This window comes from Acanthaster planci, linkage group LG05 (genome assembly GCF_054643075.1).
Source record: "Acanthaster planci isolate LZ-2023a linkage group LG05, COTS_SCS, whole genome shotgun sequence".
Classification (NCBI taxonomy): Eukaryota; Metazoa; Echinodermata; class Asteroidea; order Valvatida; family Acanthasteridae; genus Acanthaster; species Acanthaster planci.
Window position 1 is genome coordinate 10,952,200 of NC_141781.1, and position 12,320 is coordinate 10,964,519.

At 40.8% G+C, this 12,320-nt stretch overlaps 1 protein-coding gene across 6 annotated transcripts in view; it reads right to left on the minus strand.

Annotated features, from left to right (window-relative positions):
• The window catches only part of LOC110981061 (casein kinase I-like), a 67,844-nt gene that overhangs the window by 38,144 nt on the left and 17,380 nt on the right, over positions 1 to 12,320 (minus strand). For all 6 annotated transcript variants that reach the window (XM_022238261.2, XM_022238251.2, XM_022238282.2 and 3 more), the window contains one exon: positions 8,602 to 8,671. In XM_022238261.2, coding sequence (XP_022093953.1) covers positions 8,602 to 8,671 — 70 coding nt within the window. The remainder of the gene's footprint in view (positions 1 to 8,601; positions 8,672 to 12,320) is intronic.

The following is a 12,320-nucleotide window of genomic DNA, read 5'->3' on the forward strand; positions in this document are numbered from 1 at the left end:
CCTTTATGTACCGATATATGTATTCTGCATTGCCATCAATATCAAATTCAGTTTTAGTAACTACCGTAGGGGCACACACATGACCCATGGAGCTGACAAGTAGGACATGCTGCTGGGCAAAGCTTATGTGTTAAGTATGGGAACCAGTCCCAACCAACACAAATAGCATGAAATTCTGGCTGGTAAACCCTTCTGGCAAATTAGTTTTTTCCCCTGCTTAGCAGATTTTTATGTGAACAACTCTAATCTGAAATCAAAAGTTAAGCAAAAAAGTTATCACAGCCGACATTGTTTACTACTTAGGTACTGACACATACATGTATCTACTGTACATAAATTTGTTTTGAGTCAATTTTACCTTTTTGGGGGGGTTTGTTTTTTGTTTTGGTTTTTTAGCCAAAGAGTGAACTACTTGTACATGTACAGGCTTGTAGTTATTAGTCTTTAGCCTCACATGAGGTCTGATGACTTACCGCTATAATGAGCAGACTGTCATCTACCGGTTCATTTGTTCAGACAGACGAGGTAAACCATCCCAAAAATCATAAGAACATCAGTGTCTCACCACAGTTTTACCCTCTGGAATAGCTTGCTTAAAAGTCCACATCACACATGGTAATCAATTGGGTCTTTTGTCAATACTGGTGGCCCTTGAATGATATTAAACATAAATTCCACTCAGTGGTATCTGTGTGACTAATACAGGTGATGGCAGAGACATAATCTAAAGATACCATCGTGGGAGGAGCTGTATGCCTCTCTCTATCATGAATGATTACTGAGCAATCCTGCCACATCTCCTCATGTCAGACGTCGAATTCTCTTCCCCCTCCCCCCCCCAAATATTTGCATGTACATTGTACATGGAGATCATAGACGTACAATGCAGGGCAGAACGGTTCGTGCCTAATGTGGCAAGGCTGATTCGGGTGCACGAGCCACGTTCTGAGGCAGGTATTCTGCTCCCTTCCCAGGAGCCTTCTTGTGTCTCCCCTTCCCCTCTTCTCCCTCCCTCCCCCCCCCGGAAAAAAAAAGAAGTAAAAATGATGACGGGCCACGACCACGAAAGATGTCAGCTGGGGAGGCAAACACTCACTGGAGGTGACAATTTGACAGGCATGTGACAGTTGCAGAATACACCTTTCAGGGTAGACTGAGAGGTGACGTGAAAGTGAGGTGGGGTACACAAAATGAAGATGCATACAGCTCAGTGTAAACGAAACGCGTACAGGGTTACTTTAAACTGTTCTTGAAAGGACGGTGGGGGTACTGTGTCCATGTACGTTGGTCCGTGTACATGTACATATATATCAACTCGTTTGTAATGCACCAAGGACTGTATAATTTCTGTCATGGAGACATGGGATGTGAAGCATGGTACATGCAATTTCATTTTTATTGTAAGTCTTCTTCAGGGACAGGAGGCTGATTGCTGCCAATCTGCAGAAATCACCCCGCAGAGAGGTTTTTCTAAAGGACAACAATGGCATCAAAACGCAAACTGTCCAGTCCTAGTAAGAGGTTTTTTTTTCCTTCTCTCTTTTGAGGGGGAAGTCCAGACGCCTGATCAAGAATCAACCCTGAGGATCACAGGAACTCAAATCACGTTCCTCTCCAGCGCTACAGTGAATTCTATTTTTTCTACTTGGCAAAACAATAAAATTAACATTAAGTAATCTCGAAACAAGGAAAGGGCGGCCTATAAGGCAGAATATAAAAGTGAATCTCATGAAACTGGAAAGTTGTTATATCTGACTACTGTATACAGTATTCCAGCTGGCCAATTTTCAATAACAGCCACAGTTTCAGCTGAATGCACATTTTTGCAGCCACTTAGGTTTTTATGCAGTTCATTTTTTCTTGCTAACTGCTCAGGATTACAGGCAAAAATTGTAAACTGACTGACAGCTGGCTACATGTAGAACCCTGATTTACACAATACAATGCACATGTACTCTTCAGAACAGATATGCAGAGTTTGGTACATGTCGGTGTAGTACATGTAAACTGTACTTCATGTCCTTTTTCTGTGTTTTGTTTTTTGTTTTCGTTTTTTCTCCCCAATTTGACCCTGCATTTGTTGAGGATCAGTGTCAGCAAGAGGAAATAATGTGGGCTTGAAGTGGAAGCCTCACTTCCTGAAGGTGATCACTAAATGTCAAAGTTTCACAGTGACAACAGCCCATGACAAAGTCCCATTTGGGAGCAAAGGTCGGGTCATTTTTCTTACATGTGCCTGTGTACACTCACCCTGTACCTGTACATTTAACCGTATTCCTCTGGTTCTGATAACAATTGGATTTGAAGCCATCCTGAAATAATAGGGTCTCTTTGCGCATAAATACCAAGGTTGAGCAATCAAAAATCATCATGGGCAAAAAAAAATTAATAAAATTGTGTACTGGGTAAATATTGGCAGGTTAACGATTATAATAGGTAACAATTTCATATTATTTTAATTATGTGAAATCCTACTATTTAAAAACTATAGCCTCTTACATACGTATCAAAGCAATCATACAATAAACTCCGGCTAAGTTGGCACCCTGGGGACCCCAAAATTTGTGACTTATGCGAAAGCTGACTTCTACTGTAAGTCGTCATTTTGCCGACCTTCATGAAATGATGACCTTTGCATATGTACAAAAATGTACACAAACGTAATTGGGTTACAATGCTCAAAATATCTAGTCTGAGCACGGAAGAAGGAAGACACAATGAAATATGCAACATGGTTTGCAATGCTCCAAAGTTTTGACACATGCAGGGATTGGATTTTGTGAAGCGCAGCGGTCCATCAGTGCGAACAGCACGTCTGCATTTACATGTACATGGACCAGTAAGCGCTGAATTCGCCCGGTGACAGCCCAACAAAAAATTGTGCTTCACTGGACCGCTGAAAATACGTATACTAAAACCTTCAAAATACATGAAAGCTGAAAATACCTAACCATAGAGGGGAAGTTGGTTCTGTGAATGAGCTCATTCACTGAAGTATTTCAGATCAGAAATATTTGATCACTTCATGTTTTTGATGTGTCAAAGTTCAGGTTGTACTTTGAGCTGTCGCGGTCGTCACTGGGTCCCGGCCATTCCATGCTGTTCTTGCTATTTTTTACGGTAGGAACCCGCGTGCCACACATGCTTAATCAAGTCTTGTGCATTTCTACCACACTGCGCTCGCAAGGCAACTTGTCTCATGCTTGGACCGTGGGAAAGCAGAAATGATCAATTTTGACTCCTCATACCCTACTATCATACAAACATATTATTGGCAAGAAAAATCAATACCATTTTACATAACATGTACACATGTATGTGATATCCTCTAAATGTACACGTGCATGTAGAGAAAGGTCTGGGATAAGTCCGTGGTAGCAAAGCATGCAACACTGTGCTGGAATGTGTCCTGACTGTAATGCTACATAAACACCAATGCAGCGTTCACGAACCGTGCCAATAAACGGACATCGCCATCTGACTTTCACTTATACACTTCTTGCAAACCACAGTGCAGAAGTTGATGCCGATGAGGGATTATTATAAACGCTGACTTAAACAAAGGATTTTCTTGTGCTTTTTTCCAAATGGGACTGGGAGTAACATGCTGACGTAGGCAAAATGACGACTTAAAAATAAAACTTATGGAAACACATTAGAGACAATCGGGACTTTCGTAAGACTGCCAACTTGAGCAATTTGCTGAGTTGTACGATGTCAACTCAGCCAGAGTTTACTCTATTTAAAATAGGGATGCCAGTCGCGTTCTTATCCAGAGCTTCAACATGTGGCCAGAGAAGCCTAACATGGGCCTACACCAGGTTAATGCATAAATCTAGCCCAATTTTTTACACGAGAAGGCCAGAAATCAGGCTTTTGCTGACATCTGACATCCCTGTTCAAAAAATGAGCACACTTACACAGTACACAAAATGGTACCAAATACAAATCAGCATTTTCCATTTACAGCTTTTGGAGGAGTTCATTCCCATGATAATCAAGGTTTAAGGGACACAATGTCAAAAAAAATGTCAGTTCTTATTCTTTCATACACATACTGTACATGTAACTCATTTTTCATTTTATAATTTAACTGTCATAATACTAGTACACATCATTTGTTGCCCAATAAAAAAAGACAGAAATCTTTACCCAAAGGGCCAGTTTCAACGCATGTGGCATTTTCCATTTTCCTCAATGTTACATTTTAGTCGGAAAGGTCCGGGAGTCGTTTGGTCACCCTGCAGGCCTTTGTGGACACCTAGTCCAGGTTGGACGACGTCTACATTGCATTGTGACTAACGTCCAGGGTATGAAAGTCCTCCTACTATGCAAAATTTTTTTTAACAGTTTTTTCTCACATTTTTACCTGACAAAGACAGCTCAAAATGTCGTTCACAAATGCCTTGTATCCTGAATTCCATAAATGCTGTGTTGAAATTACTAAATACACCCGTGGAAAACGTATTTTGCAGGAAATTCTGCGAAACTCCACGCTTTCCATCGCCATTCGTTAAAGATCTACATACACATTTGTCTGACACGCGTACTCGCACATGCACGAAATGCAAAGTAACCAAGTGCCCCTTATGCATACGCTGAAGAGCCGTGGGCGTGAAGAAGTTGCAGATAAGGCCATGTCCGAACAGGTTTCCAAAGAAACGACTAGGTCTATTGTCTGCGCATCTCCACGTATTTGTAATGGAACGAAGATCTAGACCTAGCTGTAGACAACATGTATAATTGACAGAATGTTGGCCGAGCTTGGAGGTCATTTCGCACACGCGCGAATGCATACTACCGCACAAACGTAGGTCGTTAACGAATTTCAGCGGAAAACGTGGAGTTTCGCAGAATTTCCTGCAAAATACCTTTCGTATACTTTTCGTCCGCGGGCATATTTAGTAATTTCAACACAGCACGTATGGAATTCAGGATACAAGGCACTTGGGAACAACATTTTGAGCTGTCTTCATCAGGTAAAAATGTGAGAAAAACTGTTGAAAAAAAATTCGCATAGTAGAAGATCTTAAATACCCCCCTGGACGTTATTCGCAATGCAATGTAAACGTCATCCAACCTAGACTAGTGGACACCTTGCTTTCTGACACAAAATGCACACACGTACAAAGAAGCGTACAATGTATTCTAAAACTTTCACACCTTGGACGGCCTGTTTTTCCAAAGGCAAAATATGGATTACCCTGTCTTCAAACGCTAGCTAAAACCCTTGTGGAATTGCATGCAGTCCACACATCTCCAAAGGGCATAAAGCACATGTACATGTAGGCCTACTGCTGGTTTCTCCTTTGGAAACACGGCAAAACCATGCCGGTTATGTGCTTCCATTTCTCATTCAATATCTCATTAATTTCCAGCCAAACAGCATTTTCTAAGAAAGTGCACTTACATGTACGCCCTGAAATTGCACTTGTCAAAGGCCTTTCTGAAAATGATCGTCTGATTAGAACATTTTTCATTATGCAGAACCCAATCTCTGTCTGCTGTGATAATTCCCAGTATACTGGTAAGCAATCCACTGACAACATTAGAGCCTTCCTCAGAAAAATCTCATCAAAAGGATCATCTGATCTCCATATATGATTTACATGTAAGTAATTGCATGTACATATACGTATGTACATAAACTTATGAATGGGCATTGGTTTCACTATAGAGTACCGGTACATGCATGCAGATTTACCTGAGTATGCAGTCTATGTACAATGTATATTACATGTACATGTACTTACCGGGTGCAAGATGTACAGTACGCGTACATGTACAAGTAGCGTACATGTACATGTGTACATGTACGTTAAGCATGTATGGATATGCACTAGTACATGTAGTTTACATGCACTGTACATGTACATTTACCCACAAAATCCTTGGTACTGGTCATGTTTGGAATATATGTGTATGTCCTTTTTAAACAAAATTGTATGGTACATGTACATGTGTGTGTTCGCGAACAATACTGTATGCACATAAATTTGCATGGCTGAGATGCAAATTACGCATACATACACAATGACCACTTTTTAAAGTCTTCAATTCAATTTGGTAGAGGCAATTTTGCAAGTTTTTGCCCCCCCCAAGAATTTATATGCAATAAATAATCTTGTAGACATAATACATCCTAAACTTAACGCGTCAAGGAGAAAGCATAAGGCAAGGCTGTTCCCCCTAACCCTTTGTCAGGACTTTAAAGCTCTGGTGATGAAATAAATTAATCAAAATTCCATCCTGGCAAAGTGCTGAATTATCGGCAGGGATGCTGTGTATTATTTACAACTTCCGCCGAGAGATTTGTGTACTGTGGGCGCTGTCTGACACTTGGCATGTCTGCAGCCAGCAAAATAAAATATGTGCTCTAGGACAAAAGTGACATAGGCACCGACCGACCAGCAAGGCACACAGGCACATGGCAGAGTGGTGTTTAACTATTGAGCCAGGCACAGGTAACAGAAGACAGTCAATCACACTGAATGTGGATTGCAAATGATAATGATGTGTAGTTTGGGGGCGTTAATAGCCTTTTATCACAAGGAAGCCAGTCTTCGTCATGCTCCCTGAATCTATCTCATTCAAAGCAATCTGTCAAATGGGCTTTGCCAGATTATTTTGAGTTCCATGCCTCTCTTTCATTTGCAAAAGGGTTACTTAAAACAAGTACTGTAGATATGATAAATCTCAAATTTTAAATTATTCATTATCATAACTGAATTAATCTGTAATAAACTTCATTTTTTGCTTTCATTTTATTCTTAGGTTCACAAAATAAAAACTTGCTTTCAATTCAATATTGCTGATTTATAAGTAAGGTCAATCAAAAATGCTTACATGTACATGTACATACCGGTACATGTACATGTATATGTACAACATGTGACACAAGGGGACAAACTGCAGACTTTTAAATGGGGTACATGTGAATATTTAATGTCTACATCAAATTTGTACATGTACCGGTATAAGTAACATACATGTAGATCTGGTATGACCTGCCTGCCAGTGAAAGTGATTACACTAAGTTGAGAGGTTGCAAGTACATGTACCAGTAAGACAGAATGGGAACAAATGTGGTTGTGTCACAACGGTACCCTTTCTCTAGCATGTTAGTGTTCCACTTCCCACCTTCCCAAACTTTCATTTTTGTGAGAAACGAACCCAAATCAACCTCTTCCTCAGTTTCCACATCAGATGTTCCAAATCCTACCGAATCCTTGCTTTATCCGCTCCGAGTAAAACAAGAGAGGGCGTGTTTGTGACATGTGCGTAGCAGCCGTGCTATGATCAATTGGTGGGAACTCACCAAGCGCTTCTAGTGCAAGACAAACTAACCGCGCTTGCCCAATGTCTGTTGGAATGTAGTCTTTGCGAGTGTACCGAGCACATGCACAAACCTGATTGAAAACTTCCCACCAGCCTGTCTCTTCTTTGCTGGTTAGAGTGAAATAGACCCGCTGTACTCAGTAAGTCACGAGACCTATAGCGGGTATCAAACATCAACAAACATGGGTGCCCCCCACAGCGAAGTGTGTCATAAGTGTCATTTACCGAAACAAAGCTGACGTTTGGTACTAGTAAAGTACTCAGACTACTGATGTGCTGAGTGCTATACTGAAAATTGGCTTTATTTTTGGTAAACAACACTTAAAACACACATTGCTATGGGAGGTTGTCATGTTTGTTGATATTTTAGACCCACAATACAATGTACATGTAGGTCACATGACTTAGCGGGCGTGATTATTTTTGGAATATAAGCCGCGGCTTATATGTCAATTCTCATGCAGAAAAATGTCTCTGCGGCTTATACGCTGGGCAGCTTATACAGCAAACTTTGAAGGATAAAATCAGTCACACCATGGTCACCAAAGCCACGGCCGGGCTACGCGTACCACGTGCAGGTGACGCAGTCGTGTTTTCATTTGTTGCTGTTTACATCTGAAAACTAAAACCTTAGAGAATAAATGAAAATTCAAGCTGTCCGAATTTCAAGTTACATGTACCAACAGAATTGCCAAAGTCATGGAGTCATGAAATACATTCATGAACATGTACGAGATCTTAAACTTTACTTGCTTTGCTGTGACACATTTTTTGGTGATTATTTTCCCACTTTTCATTGGATCTCACGGCCCACATGTAGTTATTGCAGACATTTATTGCATCATTTTACTACGATTTTTTTTTATTGTTGTAACCTAAAGATTTCTTTCTACCGTTAAATATAAATCAACTGCTTCAATGGTGTACCTTTGTGTGGCAGATCTTTTATTAGGGTTGCACCTGTAGTGGAGACATTGACGTACTGTACATGCTGTACGGTGGTGTCCTTCGTGGTCGGATCGTCAGTGCTGCGGTATGGCTTATGCACCGACTTTAAATCTTAATTTGCAGATTTTTGTGTGCTGTGGCTTATACATTGGGTGGCTTACATTCCAAAATTACGGTAATCAGTCTATTCAACTTGTGGCAGACATGTCTCCCAAATGCAGAGGCGGTGGAATTTTCCTCGAAGGCCTTTGGAAAGGAAAAATGATGAGCTTTCTTGGAGGCAATATCAACAAAATTTCCATAAAACACACTAACCTGCTTGGCCCAGCATCTTGTAAAATCTGTACTCTAGATGGAGCTGAGGTGCTCTTGATTTCATTGGTTCCTGTTACAAAACGAAAAGGAGAAAACTGAGAAAGGGGGGGTCAACATGGTTCGTTCAGAAACATCAATTCCTAATCAAATTTACATGTATCTCTTCATTTCCAAAATACAGAAATAACTTCAACCCAGCATTAAGTTCTCTCTGATGAATTTATACATTGGGCTTTGGTTTAGTGATTCATACTACATGTGGTATAACTTAGTAGTCATCACTCTCTTCACATCAGCATGCAGATCTCCCATTTCAAAAAGAGAACGGTGAAACATTATTTATTTTGACTCATGGAAACAGCAAGTTCTGTCATAGTCTGAAATATTTAACAGTGATCAAAATACACAGTGATTCACATTCGATGATTCAATACCATTTACACATGCACACATATGTACAATGAGTATAGTTTGTACTAAAGGAATAAATATGTTCTTGGCTGGTACACCATTGGTAAAATCCCCTAAATTGGACTGCTGTATAATTCTCAAATATCTTACTTGAAAGAAAGTAAATGACAGCCTCAATCAGTTTGTCAAATATTTCCGCCCAGAAAGCTGTAGTTTTCGAGAAAACCGAAAGTGTTGTATAAGAGTTCGTTTCACTTTGCACATCACGTTCTTTAAAGTTCTCTGCTAGTCAAGACCATTGTTGTGGTTAATAAATCTGTATTCAATACAAAACAAGAACTGTGTCCATTTTTTGTTCATTTCCATCGGTTCGACGGATTTGGCAATTTTTTTTGTATTTTTCATGTCCCCCACTTTCCCCATTGAAAACTCTGAGTAATGTAATGCAACGTGTGATGCAATGACATCACGTAAATAACCCGATGTTCAAGGTAGGGGCCACTGGCCTGGCGTTACGCGTGGACTGACTGAAGTATTGCCGAGGTATCGTGCCTTGAAATTTGGCCACAGCAAGCGATAATGCTGACTAGATGTGTCGTTGTAGGATGCAGCAATACACCAAAGGACGGTGTACGCCTGCACAGGTTCCCAAAAGACCCGGCATTACGGAAAACCTGGACAGCAAAAGTGCACTTGACCAGGGCAAACTGGGATGGGCCGTCCTCGACGAGTGTCATCTGCAGCGACCATTTTACAGTCGATGACTTCAAGAAAATGCTCCACGAAGAGTTTGGAAATCACCTGGGCTGAAAAATACAGCAGTCCCAAGCAGAGCTGTTAAACTCTTCCTCTGAAAAATTGGCTTCAAAATCGCTCTCCAAAACTTCAGAATCTGCCATTGCTGACTGAAGTCTACACGATACGAAGAAAGGCGAACGTTGTAGGTGTTGCATGGAGACGCGTGGTAAGGTTGTTCTTTACGTGATGTCATGATATCAACATCAGCGCATTCAGTGTGAGGGGATGGGGGGGGGCAGGGCACTCTATCAGAAATTCTGTATTTTCAATGGCTAATATTACCACTAATTTGACTCCTCTTTCTTATCTCAACCATGTTTGTAATGACCATTATGATTTTTTACATTAAATAGCTGAGAACCTTTAACCCTTTAATGCTTGTGCACACCAAACAATGCATGTAGCCATTGTTTGGCATGCACTAGGGTTTATCCACTACGAACACACGGCAAGGGTACCCCCCCATTTTCTCTGAATGATGCAATCTACATGTACATTCAGAATTTGCATCTTAGCATGAACAGGAAAAAAGCCCTTTCTAGCTCGTTATAATTGAGCTCTGAAGACAAATGACACTGCGTTCGATTTGGATGCTTCCATATTCATTTGAATAAATAAAATCAGAGAAAACATGTTTTCCTTAGTGGTGCTTTTTAAATGAAGACCAGCCAAGTGCAATGTACATCTTTATTTCCTAATTGATACTAGTGATTTGAATTAACTGTACTACAAAAATTTAATTCTGAACAGAATGAACAGATATTCCGCCCTCTGCTGATAGCAACAATAACAAGCTCCGAGTTAAAAGGAAAGGAAAGGAGAGAGAGAGAAAAAAAAAGATCTTCGCTATTTGCGGCCAGTCCCTGTGGGTCTAGGCATTATTGCCATGATGATGACTCTTGGATGCATCACATCTCAGTGATGTGATGCATCATACATTACCTTGGGCTGATTTTTTTAAAGAGGCAATATACAGTATCTCAGTATGCTGTGGCCATCATTTGTAATTCGGTCGTGCCAACTCCTCGCACAAGTAGCTTTCTAACTTTGTTCTAAAAAAGATTTAGTTTGGTTGGCTTTCAGGCCGAGGGGAAACAGGTCACCCTAATGCATCGTTTCTGGCTATTCTTTTTTTTCATCACAAAACCATAAAGCACACTCGTCATGTAATTGCAGGTACATGTACATGTTGGTAGGAACAGTGCATGCACATGTCATAATGGATTGAAATTTCCAACATTTAAGTGGGTGTGGTCTTTCAAGTGGCAATCTTGTGTGGTGATGAACATATACCGTACGGTGCTTCAGCACGCCTGTCGCAGCATAGTGCATACACTGAGTTAATGTTAAAGTACTCGTGCCCATGTACATGTACACTGCTTCATTCGAGAGCTGAACTAGGATTAAGACCCATTAATATGAGTGACCTCAAGAAAATCAATGGGACAGTTTAGTACAAAGAGAAGCACAGGTGCCCATACACAAGATACTCGTAGGTACCAGTGCAGTCAGATTTCCTTTTCCAAAACACATTTTTGCATTCGTATGACCATACCAGTACGGACTCATTCTGGTGCACGACCACATTGGGCCGACTTGCATTTGTTGGTCAGTTATAAGTACTGATTAATAACGCACCCACTTTTGACACTTGAGGGGCTCCTTAACGGCAGATTTTACATGCAGGCACCTGTACCGTACATGTGTGAAGCGTTCTACCCACCCACGTAAAACTGGATGTTAGGTTTCCGTTCCCCCCCCTTTGCAACATCATTACTTGCTTTCAACTTGCTCCCAATATAATGTAAGCAATTTATTCCAAGTAAGGAAATGATCAAGAGCACTCTCAACATTTTCATAACTGAAGTGAAAGATACAAGGCAGTTGGCGCAACAAATTAATTGGCGCAATAAAAGACTGTCAAGCAATCTTTGCCTGTCAATGGGGGGGAGACCTTCTTGAAATACAATCCTAATTCCACTTATTAAGAACCCCCGATCAATAATAAGAGCACTGGCCATACAAGCGCTGAAAGCACCCATCCAGGAGCTGAATGGGGGGATTTCTATTATGGAGACCAGACTGCCAGACTGCCTTGCCTCCCTTGGAGACAATCAAACACATCAACTTCTGTGTACAAAACTAGCACAAATCCCCTTCTCAGGTACATGTAGGAATCTCAAGGAGTTTCCAAGAAGTGGTGCAAACTGCAAGGTGGAGCAGTTAACACCTGACTGAATTTCTAATTAACCCTGGTGGTGAGGAGTCCTCCCCCCTTCCATTTCAGCCGCAACTTCAGTTAAAAGCCTTTTCTTACAAATTCTCAAGAAACAGCTAGAATGTGAGCGTCTGATCCTGTAGACAAAAAGAATGCTCAGAAAGTAACCAAAAGTCTAAATGAGGCAGTCACAGAGTTGTGTAACATCAGAAAGATAAATCTCCTGTGCATACATGTACATGTACACAGGTACATTGTACATGTACATGTACACGTACATGTGTACATCATG